General features: G+C 43.1%; 1 protein-coding gene across 1 annotated transcript in view; it reads right to left on the minus strand.

The window, feature by feature from the left end:
• The window catches only part of NID2 (nidogen 2), a 269038-nt gene that overhangs the window by 29597 nt on the left and 220743 nt on the right, over positions 1–18698 (minus strand). Inside the window, exons 14-16 of the mRNA XM_086937330.1 lie at positions 11179–11304; positions 5811–6047; positions 3978–4199 (exon numbers count right to left, since the gene is read on the minus strand). Of these exons, the coding sequence (XP_086793456.1) occupies positions 3978–4199; positions 5811–6047; positions 11179–11304 (585 nt within the window). The remainder of the gene's footprint in view (positions 1–3977; positions 4200–5810; positions 6048–11178; positions 11305–18698) is intronic.

Raw genomic sequence — 18698 nt, forward strand, 5'->3', positions numbered from 1 at the left:
TGGTGAAAAGAAAAGATCCCAGCGAGATCACCTGCTTCCTGTTTGACAGGAAAGATGTAATACAAGCCAATGCGGAATCAGATACGCCACAGGATCTCAATCTGGCTAACAAGATGTTATGTGAAATGGAATCAAAAGTGGCAGACAAGTCTAAAAGGATCAAGACTGCCTTCTTACCGTTGCCCATTATGAATTTAATGGTGTCCGATATCTCGAGTAACGCAGACTCAGTCAAATGTTTTAGGGGAAAACTGGAATGGAAAATCTGTGTTGACTGAGTAACTAGAGAGTTCTTTATATACTATGCTCTCTGTAATCTTACCTAAGATTGGTAACATATAGGCCTATAATTAGAGAGATTAGAAGAATCGATGTTCGATTTTTTTTCAATGGCTTTACTGTAGCGAATTTCTATTCGTCGGGTACAATACCGGTAGAAAGTGATGAGTTCACAATATTATTGATCATCGGATTCACAATGTCGATAATCTGATGTAGAAGGATCGGGGACATGCGTCCAAAGGGGGACCCGATTTGCAGGCCAATATAGCCTCCTTGGTCTGGGAAAGCGTGGCCATTTGAAAGGTGTGGAGACAGACCTATCATGTCTATCATCTGACACCTGACCCTTCATGAACTTCAAGGAATTATGGGTCTCGGAAATTCTTTTGGATGGCCTTGATCTTATTTTCGAAGTGTGTTATAATTTCATTACATAAATTCTGAGAAGGAGTGATTTCCACATGTAAATCTTTAGGATCGACAAAAGATTTTACAATTGTAAACATTTATTTTTGATTATGCTTTGCCATGGTTATTTTATTATAAACATATTCTTTTTTTTCCAATTTAATGGCTGAATGATATCATTTCCTAAAAGATTTAAAGAACTGTAAGTTGAGAACATCATATCCCTATCTCCATCTGCGTTCCAGCTGTTTAGACTGCAGATCAAGTCCCTCTAATTCTTTTGAAAACCAAGGGTCTTTGTGAATATTTCTTTTACTCAGTCTGGCTGTGCACCCAATCGGGGCTAATTCTTCGCCTATAGACAAGATCCAGCTATGAAATCAGTGTGAATCCTCTCCGGGTTCCTCCATGAGTATTGGAACCTTGTCTTGGACGATTTTGAGCAAAGAAGGGTTAGTGGCTAGACAGTGCCAATCCCTCATTGGGGTCCCTAAATCATTCTTCCTCGCTACACCATCCGTGTTAGGAATTGGAAAAGCTAACGGGATAAAACAATGATCGGACTTGAGAAATTGGATTTCCTGTCTGGAGTGCGCTAAAGTTAGTACAAACCGCATCAAGGGTGTGTCCTGCTTTATGTGTTGGTCCCCGAAACCGTTTGCTTCATGCCTAACAAATTGGCCGTTTCCAAAAACGGATGTAACCCCTGGACTATCATTGCTTTCCAAGTGCAAATTAACATCGCCTAATAGAGTGAAATTTGAATATCTAAGCATGCCTTCGCTAAGGGCATCTTCCAGCAAATCCAGACATGCCTTACTATTACCTAGAGGGCGATATATCAAAGCCCCAGAAAAGGAGAAGGAATTATTAATAGAACAACAAAAGCCCATGTGTTCCGCCCCTCTAAGCCCTGGTAGGATGAAGACTTTCCATTATAAGTTCTCGCTATGTAAAATAGCTACTCCTCCCCCGCACCACCTTCTCCATCTTTCCTACAAATTGTAAAGTTGGGTGGCAAAGCCACCGCGATGTCCAGGTTAGAGTCCTCTTTTAGCCAAGATTCCGTAACACATAGGAAGTCCAGATCATTATCCATGATCAGTTCCTGGACATCAAGGGCATGTTGGCCTAAAGATCGTGAATTAATTAGGCCTCCCCTTACGCCCACTTGATGACGACTCCATTTCCTTCTCCTTTTATTTTAGATGGCTCGTAGAATGGTATCAACAACTTGCATTTCCTGCATGTTATCGGGCCTCTAATTTTATTAAGTTCTATAAAATGTTTGCAATGTTTATTAAAATGTAATTCATGCAAGTCATTTGCTGAAAATGTTCTGCCTGGTTGGAAACTGGAAGCAAGACTGGTGCTGGTCGAGTGTTGGGCGTGGACGAGTGCAGACGGGCTTGCCTGTGGCGCGCCCGCTGCACGTGTCCGTTGCGCGTCAGCGCCGGTCCCTCCATTTTATGTTGTGCTAATGGGTTCTATGTTGAGAGACTAGTCTCTTGCACCACAATGGCGGCTGTAATTGTCCCACCAGAAGTGGGGGAAATGTCGCGTCAGCGCTACCTCCACACAATCAGCAAATGCTGTGGTGGACTGGGTAGCAGACGCAGGGAACACTACAATCACCAAACTGAAGATAAGGTAAGCGTTATCAGCCCCCGTGTCGCACCCTTTAAAAAAGCACAGAATGCTCAATTTAGGGCCCTAACGATTGCCCTTGCAAGTTAGATAGTCCCAAATGTTATTATAATGCTGAAGGTATTAAAATTCTCGACGCAGTGCACAGGGAAGGAACGTGGTTAAGAACAGATCAGCACAATGAGGTTAGCTGCTGACCTTATCATTAGCTAATCATCATCAAATAAAAAAAAAAAAAATCCAAAACTCTGAAAGCATAAACAATTGCATAATAAAAATGAACTAACTGAGAACAAACAATTATCTGAAGCTCAACCGTGATAAAAATTAAAAGATTTAGTTGACAACAGTTTTCTACTTTCCTCTCCCCTTCCTTTGCCCACCTCCCTGGGTTCCACTTCTCATCCCATGCAATTAAACGAGGAAGAAAAACCTTTGGCATCATTACGGACTCGAATTTCTCTTAGTTATCAAAAATGAACAAACCAATCCAAACAGGTTTCCACCACCCGAGACATATCGAATGATCAGTTCTTCTCATTCCCAATTCATCTCGGTGTGGATGCCACATGCCAACCAGTATTTGGTGATCCGAACTGTATGGCCAGGATGCCCCAGAACTTCTCAAAACTGTGTTGTTGCTTTTATCCCTATCTCTGCCGCAATTAGGGTTTGGGCTGCCATTGATTGCACAGTGCCACAAAGTTTCCTCTCACTGCTTTTACTGGTGATCCCTTAAACCTAGCAACGCCAGTTTCTGAGAATCAAAAATCCCAGCATCATAATGTGGTGATGAATAACTCTTTCAAAAGATCATTAGTTCCAGACACTGCAATGAGAATCATCTCCCCAAACCTCCACTGGGTGGGTTTATGTATGAATACACTCTACAATTGTCTTATTGTGAACCATTTGTTTGGTCTTCTGGTTCAGGGACAACTAATATAGTATATTGTATTTAAAGTGAATATACCAACTAGCGACTCTTGTACGTGTAAGAAGTCAAACTCCAGATCTGAAGCAGCCTGTGGAGCCCTGTCTAACCAAAGGCAATCTACTTTGGTTTGCATTAGTTTGCTGCAGTCTTAGCTGCCATGTAAACATTAAGTATTCTAGATGCGTAAGACTGGTATCAAAACGTTACCAGTAGATACTTTTAAAAATTGCAGACATAGGTGTGCTCATATTTTAGAAAACAGATATTAGGTTTGTTATTAGTGAAAAAGTGTCGGGTACTTTGGGGAAGCATGAAAACTGTATGAACGAGGGGAGTGTTTGTTCTAATTTGTGTGTATAGTTTCGACATCCAAACGGGTTTGCTCAAAAAGGAAAGGGTTGCAGTCATTGCCAAGTAACCAAACACCACGGACTACTTTAAGTCTAGTCTGAAGGCACTATATTAGGCAGGTGCCAACACAAAATAAATACATTTGAAAAACAAAATAGAAAAGGTTTCTTTATGTGCAATATTCTTTTAAAGTTCATTTTATGCAATGCTTCCATATTTTCTTTAACAAAAAGGGTAGTGTTCTTTCAAAATATATACATTATTAAAATGTCTAATAGTCAGCCAGTACTAATTAGGGCACTCTAAGTTTATAGTGTTAGTGAAGGCTTATGTCTCAAACACTGGGCCTTACATGCAGGAGTCATTCCAGGCTCTTTCCTCGTTCCTTGGATCTCTCTTCCATCCTTATCCACACACCAGCAATAGCCACTGTTTCCATGACACTGCAGAGGGCTGAAATTGCCGTACTGGTCGCACTGTGGTATGTATTGCTCAGCAGTGGGCGCGCCACCATAGTGCTCCAAAAGGCTCTGTCTCCATCGCTCACATACCGTTTGTGGCTTCTGAGTAGGCACTAGGAAAGGGAAAAACTCCAGTTAAGGGTCCACTGTTCACCATTTATACAAGAATAACATTGAAAGGCAGATTCACGAAGGCACATTTTAAAATTACACAATAACATATGCAGAATTAGTCTTATGTTTTGAGTAGTTAAGATCAATACGAGTTTCATGAAGAATCCCAGGAATATTACAGGAAATCAGCAAGACTTGAAATTTCCAGGGTTATTTCAGGTTACAGAATTTAGTCACAGAATGAAAAAAAATAGGTGTCAATTGCACAATAATTTTTTTCATTATTCAGAAGTACAATTCTTCATTGTGAATTGGACACTTCACCTCCAGCAACACACCTCATGTAGCGTGAGAGTGATCCCTTCTCTTCCTGACTTTGGATAGGCTGTTACTCCAGTATTTCACATGTTTGCATTTGGTGTGATACCACAGTGGAAACTGAGCTGCTGGATGAAGTATCTTAATACCCACAAACATACCAAGTGGCCAGTGTTGGTAGGTTTCTCAGGGGGAACCACCGTGAAATAATTTCTATCCCTAACCCTAACCCTCGATTTCCTAAATTGGAAAATGTGTCAAACTGGTGATTTTCGATCTACATTATTGCACCTTACAACCCATTCCACATTTCAGGATTCTGTAGTATTGATTTTTCGCATTCATAAATACCACTTTAAAAACGGATATGAAAAGAAACTGAACATGCAATAAGCAGCATATTCAGAGGTCCATGCCCAACTCACCCGAGCACTCCGCTCTTAAGGATGACGCTAGACAATTTTACGGGCTCCTAATTATTTTCTGTTATGCACATTCATCGTGTGAGCAAATTCCTTAAATATTACATTAAGTCTACAAGTATTCAAAGTGGCACAGTCTGATATTGCTTAATGTATTATTATGAAATAGGCTTACAGCAACAGATCAAGTTTAAAGATTTAAGAGAGGGTTTTTCTCTTTGCACTCCCCTGCTACAGCACACGACATCCGGCTCAGACTCTCAGTGCATGTAGAGATGCATGCTGTCCGCCTCTTGCCTTTACGCTATACTAACCATGCCGGTGATCCGCTCAGTTTAAGCTTTAATTAATAGGGCAAAGTATATCTGAAATAGTGATAACATAGCAGACCTATTGTTCAAATAGTTATTTTTCACCAGACAGTGACGTTTAAATTTGACATGGGCAATTTTTTCCAATGCAGTACAAGAGAAGTGCTGGTGCAGCTTCTCCAGTTTAGTCTCTTATTTTGGTTTAAGATTTTAAAAGCTCAAAAAACGAAAATATGAGGGATTAGATATTTTATGAGGACCTTGAAATCTACATTTTGGCCACGAACAGTATGCGTCTTATGTAGAAAACCTGTGCTACCAATTACCAATCTTGGTCATAGAATAACATAAGTAAAATAAATTAAAGAAGCCAATCACATGCATAAATCCAGGAAAAAGCAGCTAAAGAGTTAGTGAAATAAAGCTGTATTTGATAGAAACCAGAGTTTATTCTACCCACAAGTAAATCATGATGGTGCGCTGCCGCTCTCTCCCATTTTTATATGTATCTTTAATACCTGGGGGTGCAATAGGAATGGATTTTAGAAGAAAGACTAACCTGGAACACCACATTGCTGAGGAGTGCTGCCAGGCCGTGTTCGAGTTCCAGGTATCTCTTGTCCATTCCTATCCACACACCAACATTCACCTGTGCTGCTGTGGCATTGCTGAGGTACATAGTTGCCATCACTATCGCACTGTGGAATGAAGGCTCCTACTTGTGGCCGGGGACCTCGGGGGCCAAGTCCTGACTGCAGCTGTTCACGCTGTTGCTGACATTGTGTCTTGATAGGACCTTCATCAAACATGATAAAAAAAATAAAAGGAGACCTTTTAAGAAAAATGGGCAATACCCTCTGCCACCAAACCATGCACTTGATTGATTTTTTCCTATTTCAATGACTTTTGTTCCATGCAAATACAATTTACTTCTATGCAAACAGAAACAATTATTCCTCAGTAACATTTCTTTGGTTGGGCAAAACCTGCAATTTAGAAATTGTGATTAGGCATTCAGATTGAACATACATGAACAAACATATTGATGTTATCGGAATTAAAACACAGAAAATAGATGGTCTCATCAAAAGGTGTTGCATGGGGCTCATATCTCTACATTGTTAGAAAGCAGAGTTATTCAACGTTAGACCAGCATGGCCAGATCTATGCCAGGTTGTAAAGAGATGCACAAAAAATACATGTAGGTACAATTCATCTCACAAGAACGTATTTGATGAGTGGTTATTCTAATTTAAAACAAAACACAGGTATGACATAGGATTCCACCCTTCTTCCCAGATGAGCACAGTGACTGGTTTTCCTCCTACACATGATGCCCAGAGAAAAGATCTCTCAAGGAATAGAAAATCAACAACTTACTCGACTCTAAAGTATTAATCAGCTACTTAGACCAAATCACAGATACTATTGATTCCAAACATTACTTTCGGTTGTCTCGCCTTGAAAATTCACCAGGCCTATGTGCCTCGGGGGGAAAAACACTCGTTGGTTGGTCCTCATCTACAATTTTCCATATTAAGTCAACAATGTTGGAAGAGCACTTAAAAATAGACAAAATATTACAACTTCAAACGAAAGCTACTCTGTTTTGTACCCAATAAATGATGAAGAACTCCAATTTAACTTTGAAAACGAATTTTCAGCTTAATGCTACTACAAACCTATACCCTTGGTTCCGGTTCTAGACATCTGGCATGGATCCAACTGTCCTAGACCTCTCTTGGACATCTCACTCCAAACTTTTTTCTTTCATATGATGATTATTTAAACATGTTGCACTAGTCTCTTAAGTATTGCAAGTAGCAGCATGACAAGTTATCCATGGCTTCCCTTTCCCAAAAGATAATGTCCATGCCTGTGGTCAGGTTTGGACTATTTCCTCTATATTCTGCAGGGACCAACAAACAAGTTTTTAACAGAAATGCTGATCTTAGCTTAATGGAAATGTGTCTGCTTGAAACTAATTAAAATATTACTCAGAATTGCGCCCTTGGTCACACATGGCATAGATATCTAAGTATGATGAGGGCTTGGCACTGCTGCAGTCCGTACATCTAAGTTCATAGACTGATTAGCAAATTTTTCATGATATAGCGCCCAAGATGGTTTACTTTGTTGCAATTCAGTAAAGTTGTTTGATTTACACAGAAGGGAAACCCCTGCAAGCACAGAAGGTGCCGACTGGTTTCACGCCTATGGCTAAGTTGCAGCATATTTCTCCTGATGGATAAAACAAAATCCCTTGTGAGAGCCCGTTCAGAAAGCATTGGAGCAGAAAGTCCGCTTTTGAAGAGATATTAGATAACAGATTTTCCTTCAACAGGACACTGAAGGCATCGATGAACAGGACAGAGAACAGCCATTTTCATTCATTCAGCTCTATATAAAGCCTATCCCGGTATCATTTGACTGTTCCAGGAATTAACGGCTACCCTTTCGGAGAACAGTCCTCTTGGTGGCTTGGAAAGTAGTGCTGTGCTGCCTGTGCATGTTTCTGGCTTACAGTGTATTTTTCTCCAGTGGACTCAACAATCATGGAAGCCCACATGAGTAGCTGCATGTCGGCGTTAGGTACAATGGTGGCAGCAGGATCATAGCCCAAGGACACAAGCCTTTTTACCTTTACACCTATGGGGACACTGCATTTTTCCTCTCCACAGCTTAAGCTTTGCCTTAGCTCCACACCTAGGGTCCCTTGCATACTTGAAGGTCTTGGAGCTGATCCATCACCTGCTGTCGATTACTTGAGGATGAGCCTGCACCATCCTCAAATAGTCCTGCATAGTGCCTGTATGCCGTACCCCCTTCAGCCTCAGAAGGACCATCGAGGTCTCAGCCTTCACATGCCTGGCACAGTCTCTGCCTCCACTGGAAGTCCCTCTGATTCCAGGAGCATTTGAACCATCTTTCTAGCTCTTGCAGTTTTAGAGCCTATGCCACTTGAAACAAATTTGAAGGATAACCCAAGAGACAACCTTAGGATTCAATAGTGGGAGTTTGTCCCCTTTCTCGAATCATTCCCTTGAAACGAAAGAGGGCCAGTTGTGTCTTAAACTGGTCACTGGTGAGCCAATAGCGGGTCACATCAACTCCCTAGGAGCACAATGAGGACAGAGACGCTGCTGGGGAGGCTACTAGTTAACTGATGGGTGGTTTTTGGGATATACAATTTTCGGGGTGACATCTTTTACTCTCTTCCTCAATTAAGTGGACCCCTTTTATTCCACCCGGCTGGTATACGGACACTAATGGTCAGATTTGGGTCCAGAGTCCCTGCCACTCTACCCCAATCCACCTATTATGTCCTTTCCAGAAAAACTAGGTACCGGTACACTATGGCGCTTGCAGGGTCAGGAAGGTGCAAGCTTACCAAGCTTGACATCTGAAGGTAGTGGAGTACCTCCTTGACCTGTGTGTAGATCTTGCTTTCCCTGGGCAGCTGGGCTGAGGTGATCTTATTGCTCATTGGACAGGGTTGTTCTCTGATCTATCCTCACAAGAGTCATTCAGTTAGACAGGCTTGGTTCCATCTTCCTTTAGACGAGGTCAGTCCTCCAAGCAGGCTCAATGCCTTCCCTCATACAAACAGACAGGGAGGTCTTCCTTTCTCTACTGAGGCTATGACATGAGCAGATAGGCTTACCAGACAAGCTCAGGCAGAAGGGAGAATAGCAACCATAAGATGCTCCAATATTGGTCCAACACCCTTTCTTCCTTGGTCTGGTGTATAAGCCTCATCCTTGCCTTTTCCACAAAGATGAACCAGGTGCTGGCTGAGGACTCCTGTACTTATATGAATTGATTTTCTAAGGCGGACTGCGAGAACCAATATGAGGGACAGCAGTTTTTGAAAGTCATTATCTTCATTCCCCCAAACCTTTGGGGACATTTTCCCCTTGTGTTGCTATATACTTTCACTCTGGATCCACATGGAATTGAGTTTGGGCTAGATCAGGTGTTTTGTGTTGTGTCTTCAGACTGCAGTGCTGTGGATAGGGGAAATTACCATAACACAAAAATGAAGAATGTTAATTTCACTCAAACAGGGAAAACCTGCACCAAAACAAAGGGATGCGGGCTGGTTACTACCTACACTCGCACCAGGTGCACCAATTTTGGGGAGGGACATAAGAGGGGATGTACTGGATGGGGGAGAATATCTGAGCTGAATATTACCAGAACACCACAAAGGAGACCACCATCATAACAAACACACATATTCATAGATAGCACCACCTACACAATCACACAACATTGGACTAATAGACCCCAGCACTCAATTTGATTTATACATAGATAACACACATGCACACACACACACACACAGACACACACACACACACACACACACACACACACACACATGTACATTACTTCCTCCGTGAGCCAAAGTACAACCTGGTTTCATAGTGCAGCAGCCACTTTCATACAGGAAAAACGTTTCCCTGTGTTCCCCTGTATCCAATCACAACTTGATGGAGAAAAAAATACATTAAAGGGAAACCCTCCGGTGGACATACATGATTTTCAAGCTCACTTTGTGGGCAAAAAACACACATGGCGGTCTAGAATGATACAAGGGTACGTTGACAGAGCTAAACAAAGACATTTAGAGAATGTTACACAACATAGAGGACTTAAAACAAAAGATGTGGATGGAACTGATAACTTCATTGGAAGAAGGATATTCTAAAAGCTGCACCTTGTATGAAAGATGTTGTACACGAGGGCCCGATAGTTAATTTTCCCTTGGATTGACCGCTAACAAAATGGCAAAAGGAGGGAGATTTTTTTAATTTAGTGCATGCATCAGTGGTGTGTCCAGCAAACGTAAAAATCACAGATGACAGAAATAAGACTGCTTTTTCTAATGTAAGTGCTGTGACAACTTATTGAAAGCTTGGGGAACACTATACGAGGAAGTGTATGGAATTAGATACAATTCTTCTTCAGTGCTGCCCAAGTAGTTGAAGGGCAGATAGAGAGGTGGGGCGAATTTTGAAAGAAATACCAGCCAAGCAGTAACATTGTTTGTGCCCATGCATACTGAGGGGGGATTATTTCAAATGTCTTACTGCTATAATTTCAGTGGAAAACCTGAAAAAAAACTCCAAACCCCTATATAAGAGCAACATAAGAGTGTGAACTATCTAAGGACGACACTGATTATATACACACCTTTTCTTAGATAATGATTACCATCATTGGAATGTTGTGTTATTTGATCTTGTAGATGGTTTTTACCTTGGCAATCAAATTATAAGTTTTAAAAAGAGAATGGCACCAATATACACTGGAGCTAAAGCGCTATCATGCAGATGTGTTGGGAAGGACATACCCAAACAACTCAGGTAGACACAATACAGTCTGGGGGTCGATACCAAGAGAACCTCCTGCTTCTTCAATGATGCCATACCAATTTGCACTGTGATGATGGCACATGACATTGCTCCAAAATGTACAACATCATCTTATATGTACACAAAAGCAGCACATTAACTATGCCCACACTATATAGAAGCCAACTCAAACAACCAGAAACCGGACCCCATTTTGCGACAGAGTGCTCGATATGAGTGTGTGAAAGTACCCAAACGCCACCAGTGTTGCAATGCAATACTAATGGCAAAGCCGCGCTCTACAACATAATAGCATTACATGTTAGTGAAGAGTTTCAAATGTTCGGTCTGTGTAAAAATAAGGCACACGCTGTAGGATGATACTCAGATGCCAAGGGACACCACAATTATTATGCAACATTCTATAACATAATGACCAGACTGAGTGCTCATGACTGGCCTATTTCGAGTTGGCATAGCCACACTGTTTTAATTAATATTTAAGCAACATATTATAAAAAAAATAATTCTGCTAAAAACAGTGTCTCTATTCAGAGTGATACCTACTTGGTCTTAATGTGCACTGAAAACCATCTCCATCATAGCCTGGTCGACATCGGCAAGTGTAGGAGCCAGGAGTGTTGTAGCAGGCAGCATCTGCGTGACATCTGCCTTCACTGCACTCATCTACATCTGGAAAGGAGGAAAAAAGACATAATTTTAGAAAAGAGTAAGCCTTAAATCCGAGTGACAGAGTCTGGCATATGTATGGACAAATAGGAAATAAAATGGATGTGGTGTCTTACGGGCTCAATCACACGAAAGAAAAGGAAGTGCAAGTTATGAAGAACAGGCAGAAGATTTGTGATTAGCAGACAGACATCCGCTGCATGGGAGGCCAACATCCACAGGAAATAATTTAATGAATCTCCTTTTTGAACAGATGTTACAGACGGGAACCATTTGGTAAACTGTGCGAGTCCGAACCATCAGAAAAAGGAAAGCTGGATTGCTATTATACTGAGCACTGCAAAGCCCACATCTGGACCACTGTATCCATCTCTTGACACATGAACAAATACTGAAGTCAATGTAGAGATAGGCTATTAAACGGAACCATCGCCTGGACAAGAGGTGAGGCTTCATAATGTAACCATGAATACAATGGAGAAAGAAGGGTGAAAAAAATGACTAGATAACAAGTAACGGTGCAAAAGGCAACGAGTTTCAGTGACACATTACTCCCAGAACGCGTATGCAGGGGGTGCACTGTGGATCATAAACACCATTATAAATCATTGTCCGGAATGCATGATCCACTCTATGGGACACTGTATGGTTGCAAAAAGAACAAGCATTTACAATGCAATAGGTCTCGCATTATTAAAGTTTGAGCTATTGGAATTGGCATGCTTTTTTAAAACTTGCAGTCGGTGCATCAACACGCACTTTGAACGTATAGTCCATGCTTACGATGAGCAAGGCTGGCAGTAAAAGAGACTGCCAGACTTGCTTCTCATAAGCATGGACTATAAGTACAAAGTGCTTGTTCACGCACCGATGCAAAGGAATTAAAGGGATTGCCATTTACAAGGCCAATAGCTCAAACTTTAATAATGAGAGACCTATTGCATTGTAAATGGCCTGATTTGCAAATGTGGGTCACTTTTTTTTTTAGCTATGTAATTCACTAATTAGGGTCACTTTTATTTTTGCATTTGTCACCCCGAGTGGGACGGTTATGCACAGACGTGGGTCCAGTGCTCTCCATGCCACTGGAGTCAAGCTAGCCTGGCGAAACCGGTCCCAGGGTGCTTGTTTGCAGTCCAGGAAGGACCTGGCCTGGCAGTTCGGGCTGGACTGTCCCATTGGGAGCAGGGCCAAAACTGATATGCAGAGGCTGGGTTTAAACTGGAACGTTATGGGGAGCAAAAAAAACGATTGATAAAGGCCCAGATCTCTGTACTGGGGTGAATGTACGACATTGTTCTGCAATCTGCCCATCAACTGTTCTTTCAGCACTTTTATTTTGGAGCCTGGGCCTATTTTTTGTGCTAGGCCGACCCGGTCTTCAGTTTGCTCTTTGCTCACAGGGGCAGTCGTTCTATCCCTCTACAGTACATAGGGACTGCCATTCGGATGTTTAAATGGCTATCTGAGGGTCTATCATTCAGTCCCTCCACTACTTTGGCAGAGCTTTTTAGGGTTAATATTTAATCCCTCCTTTTGTAGGCTGAGGGTTCTTGCTGTTCAGGCTGCACCCGCTATGGCAGAGGGCCTCTGGGAATCCACTATTTTCTCCCTCTGTGACAACGAATAAAGGATGGACTGAAGGGGCTTTGTGTGGCCTTAAGAAGAAGGGGCGAACTGCCCTGCGGAGGTCACGTGCGCGCACAGCACCGTACCCCACCCTTAGAAAGAAAAGCAATGGAAATGTGGATAGACCAGAGACAACGACAAGGGGCATTTTTTGCCCTCCTCCCCCTTCGCTTCCATGGTGCACTGACTGCAGTTGTGAATGTGCAAACAACTGGCTTCAGTGTACCGCATGAAACAGTTGAACACATACCTCCTCTGAATGAAAACTACACAAGTAATGCTCATGCAATGCGGGTGGTGTTCCACTTTAACACTGTTCACTTATTTTTTAACACTAGTGTTAACGTGCACGTTTACCGCCCTGTTCGGAGCTTCCTTTCAAAGCCGCAATGTCTTCTTGCACAAGGGGCTAAAGCTTGAACTGCGAGTCTCCTGACAGGAACCTCACAACAGTGCCTCTCTCCCTTGCCTTGTATTTATTAAAGCGGTTCTCTGACCGCCAATAGCCCCCGTTCACGTTCTCTTCTGTGTGCACCAGGCCTCACTTGATCTCCCTCTTAGTGAGACCTTACAGCGTGTGACCCTCGTCCACGTCGTTTATACAGGTCTGAGTAACTTGGGAAACTGATCCTGGGAGGCAAAGGGTGCCTGGAAGTAACAGCTCACCTCCAGGAGAGACTAATATGCAACACGTGGAAGCCTTAAAACAGAATGAAAGTGGTTTAGGCAAACGTATGGTTTGATTGGCTGTAGGCCTTAGCTCTGCGAGTATCCCGCTTCAATGCTGTCTTTTCCTGTCTGGGGCAGGGCCGCTGTTGATTTTAAGACATTTACTTACGGCCCTACAAGGTAAAGTCGAAGTAGTGATTGTCGACATCCCATCCAACTGCAGCCTCCTGAGGCTAAGTGAAGGGGGCGTGGTGTGAGGAGACCCTATGCAAAAAGGAGCTTGCCTACAGCCCTGGGTCTCTTGTGACTCATTCAGAACATGATTACATTGGGAATCTACGTCATCTAGAGCATGTCTGAAGAGCTAGGGGACTCCATAGGCGCTCTGTAAGTGCCGACCCCGGCACATTTGCGTGAGGTGTTGCAAAAGAAAGTACAGTAAATCTAGTAGAAAGCAAGCGCCAGCTCGACAGCTTTAACAATGAAAATGAAACTGCATGCTGGCTTGCCTCCAAAGGGGGACAGGAGATGTGCGCCGTGCAGCACGTTCACATTTCCATTCCGGCCTGCGCGTGCCCATCTCCTGTCTCCCTTGAGAGCCAAGTCAGCGACAATAAGTCTCGCTGGTGGTAGAACTTCGCGCTGCATCGCCAGGTGCGAGACCTAAAAAGAAGGGGTAACAATTGTGCTGTCAAACCTAGAGTTGGAGACCAGAAAAGGGGATAGTTAAAAAAGACAAAGGAATGGGAATACAGGGAGAGCTTAGAGATCTTTATCTGCCACCAAATCCAAGGTTCTACCAATTATATATAAGCACATCTATCAATAGATATATACATAATACACAGTGGCAGTCACCACTGTGTAGTTATATGTTAGGTTACAGTTTGCATAGGAAGAACGTTTTTTTTGGCTAATAACTTTGGTGCCATTTGATGAATCTTCATGTAACTGTCCAAAAGAAAAGTTCATCCACCTTAGCTCCTTCATGTAACGTTTTGGGATGAACCGTCAAAATGGGAGCTGATAAAAAAAGTGTACGAAAATTTTTTTATTCCGTGCAACTAGATCTTTACTCAGAAAACATGATTTTTGTGATTTGATGTAAAACGGTTCAGCCATTTAAGAAATGATGGTCCAAAATACAGTGATATCTGGAAGGTTGATCTTGCAGGAGTACCCCAGTAATCCAGCAGTACAGTGAATGTAAAAAATAAAGCATTCTGATTGGCAGAAAAGTCTTTTCACCCCCACGCAGGCCTTTGTTCCATGACTGAGCAATTACATTGGTCGACCATGCATAAACAGAAATGTTGTAGCCACCATCGCAGGGCTCGTGTGTTTTGAAATAAATAAAATACATTGAGGCTGGGTTGGTGTACTCTGACCTCTGGCCCTTGATGGGAGGGGGATGGTGACAGGGGTCAATATTAAAAAATAAATATTGTACCCTAGGTCTCGAGGTACTCTCGCAGTATGCAGCACAGCCCCTGTGTGGTAGAATGGATCTCTTGTGTTAGCTATGGTACAGCGAGGCATTACAAACATCCACAAGTGAAGCTTGCGCAATCTCGCCATATCATGGGTGGTGCTTCAGCTTTCGTACCGTACCACGTACCAGAAAAAAAAATGTGGGGTGTGAGTCCTTGGGTGTGTTGCCGCTCACTGCGGGTTTTACCCATAGCGTAGCCACAGGCCAGGCCTTGGAACCAATCCCACGCTGCTCATGGCCTAAAGCTATGCGCAATGAGGGAGTTGGGTGAATATTATAAAAAAAGAAATCAAATTTACTGAAGAAACCAAAGGGTAAAGTGACGTGAAAGATGGGTATGGCAATAAGGTTTTACTTTAGGATAAAAAATACATCAAATTCACAAAAAACAAAAACAAAGGTTAAAGTAAGGTTATAGTAAGGTACAGTAATATGTATAAGAATTAGCGTTCAAACCCAACCCTACCCCCACCGAAAAAATTAATCTATGAAATTGCTCAGTTAAACTTTACTGCCTAACTGTAACTTGTGCCACACCTGGACACGGCAAAGAGAAGCTGCACCGACGTGGACTGCACCTGGAGGCTAGCAAAACAAGGTTTGTGCCAGCAGTGTCACGCTCATTGAGAAGTCAAATCCTGAGCCCAGCTGAAGCAAGAGACTCCAAGGCTCAGTTGGCTGACCTCCTGTTCACAGCACAGGGCCACAACAGCCGAAGAAGCCTGCTGGGGAGAGTTGGTAGCCCAGATCACAGGATCACTGCTTTTCCCCTCTGTGCAACACCAAGGACCAGGACCAGGACCAGACACTCAAAATTTGCCTTTGAGTCTGATGAACCTGAGACTTGGATTGCAGCTTTATCACTTAGAAGGCAGGTTTACTGCCACAAGAAGGAAACCAATGTAACAGGCGACTGGTAGCCCACTGGAGACCGGACTACTGCCAAGTTCGAGTGGACTTTAAGGGATGTCAACCTCTGTGGCCTGGATCACCTTTCAAAACCTGTCGATCGAGGAGTAGCTCCGGAAGACCCCTACAGCATCTTCAGCATCCTTGAGCATCTTGAGCAACGTGCATCTCTTGCTTCAGGACCACTCCATAGTAGTCAATGGCAAAGAGCCACTTACACTGGAACTGGACTGAAGACTGCTCTTCTTGTCACCCCGAGGGCCAAACAGATGCTAGTCTTCAAAACGCCTGTATCTAGACCCTAAGCCAGGCATGCCTGCGAAGAAGGACTTTCTACCACTGAGTCCCCAGCACCAAGGACACACTTAATATTAGCATTGCAAATTTTTCTGCTCTCTGAGATGAGCTCCTGTCCTCTTTTGTACTGAGCCACAGGTAGGTGCTTTACGAGCTCCTCCATCTACTCCCACTGGTAACAATTGTACCTGGACAGGAGGCTTACCTAGTTGGTAATTCCCCAAAGTGCGGCTGCCCCAAGTAGCACTCGCTTCCCTGCAGTATCAATCTTTTTGGATTCCTTACTGAGTAGCCTGTGCAGAAGCCCTATTGTGGGCCGAGTGTACCACAATGGAATCCAGGACTATATTCCCACAACTATAAGCTGGATCTGTCAGGGAAGGCTTACATTTGTTTTCTATCTTGGGAGTCACCACTCTGGCCTAAGCGGAGTCATTAAAGATGCCACTGGCCTCATTTAATATTTACTTTGGCATGGGAAAATAGCTAATGGATCGCTCTGTCTTGGACAAAGGTTCCATGTTGAAGTCACTGATCCCCATCCTCCACAGTATGGAGCTTGAGATGATGGTGTAGAGCAAAACGCTGCACTACTGCTTGATACACAGTAGTATCGTTCGGTCGGTATACCTTAGCAGGATATAGCTTGAGATCAGGGTTTTCCTGTGGGTCCACTACATAATCCTTCCAAAGGATCATCTACCTTCTGAGACCTAAAGGGCTCCTCATAGGGGTCCTTTGGGTACTAAGGACTACCTAGGTCCGAGTTTATGGCCGGTGTGTCAGTTTGGAGGGAGCGTGGATGGAGAGGAAAGGAGGTGGTGGAAGAGGCGGTGTTGAGGCGAATAGTGGAAAGGGTGTAAAGCTAATAGCTGCCTGTCTAAACCTTTTGGGGTTTGATGCTGTAAGAAGAGAGGATGAAGGTTCTTCCTTGAAGGTGAGTAGCCTTCCTCTTATGAATGGTGATGAACTCTGGAGCCAGAGGTCTGGCTAGTATTTTGAAGTGGTTTGAGTGAATAAAGACATTTGTGTGCTTTTTGTCCCAGACATCTGCCAGCTTTTTGAAGACCGGCCCCTTTGAGGTGCCCTATCTCTGCACTGAAGGGGATTCAGCGCAGACCTTGGTTGGTTCGATTTGCTGATCTTCGGTTCCAACTTCAGTTCAGAGTAGGGTTTGTCTAGGTTCGGGTCGTGCTGGTGGTGGCTTTGGTGCAGAGTGAGGTTTCCCAGTACCTAGGCACTGAGGGGCAACGGAGCAGGTTGGTGTTTGCTGTTCTTGGGCGGGCTTTGCGCCAAGTCTAAACAAACTTTTGAGTCCAGGATGTACTAGCTAGAGGTGCGGGACCAGCAGATTTAGGCCATTTTCGACCCTGTTCTCAAGTCCAGACTCACGAGGGAGTGATGCTCTGCTTCAGTCATTGGTTGTTTAGATGCTCACAAATAATCTTGAGGTGCCGTCGATAAGTGTTGTATAACCGTCGTCTTTGACCCCAAGACTGGCACATGCTGGGATGCGGATTTGAAAAGTCAACTTCCCCTTGACGTTAGAGGACTCTGAGAACAGGTTCTATGGGTTTTCTTGTATCTGGCCTCTTTATATGTTGTTCATTGGATCTACTCAGCCCCGAAAAGATCAGGTGTTTTCACTAACTCTGTGTTGCATCTGGTAATGCCCTCACCTACTCTCCCTTCAGTTCTGAGAATCTTTCTGCAGAAGAAGGTGAGGCAAGCTTTCCAGGATGTCTGAGCATGCCCCAGGGAGTGACGGAAGTTGCTTACCTCATGTTATCTGGCCAAATGATGCATTTCATTGCTGTTAGGACAGAAAAATTATGTACTGGAAAGTGAGCTTGATTATTTACCAGTGGCTGAGAATAATTTAAGCATTACATCCATCACCTTTTTGATCTTCTAAGAAGTCAGTACAATTGTTCCCTTAGGTTAAACACATTAGAGGACCATGTAGCAGTGTAATCCTCAAACCTGTAGCAAATATTAAATAGCACCTATCACCTTTTGTTCTTTTATTATGAGGCCCTAAGTGTGATGAGAATGCTCGGATTAAGACCCCATGCTCACTTGGCACAGGATCCAAGCTGCACGTCACTGATGAACAGATCAAGGCTGCAGCAAATCTTGAGTGGCACAGTGAGCAAACAAAAACTATGTACTGGATGCTGCCATCATATTTTGCTGGTTTAAATTTCTTCTTCACTTGCCCTGAAAATTTCCAACATGACAATTTGATTATAACTTTTCTACCATTGTCCTGCATTTTCCACTGAACTCTAGATCCTAAATTAGCGGTTGTCTCCAATGATTTATGTGGTCAACTGCTCCTATTTTAATCAAGTTTTCTTTAATGTATTTTCCCTGATTTGTTTTGTTGTACTTAGCCAAC

This window comes from Lissotriton vulgaris, chromosome 9, assembly GCF_964263255.1.
Source record: "Lissotriton vulgaris chromosome 9, aLisVul1.2, whole genome shotgun sequence".
In the NCBI taxonomy this organism is placed as follows: domain Eukaryota; kingdom Metazoa; phylum Chordata; class Amphibia; order Caudata; family Salamandridae; genus Lissotriton; species Lissotriton vulgaris.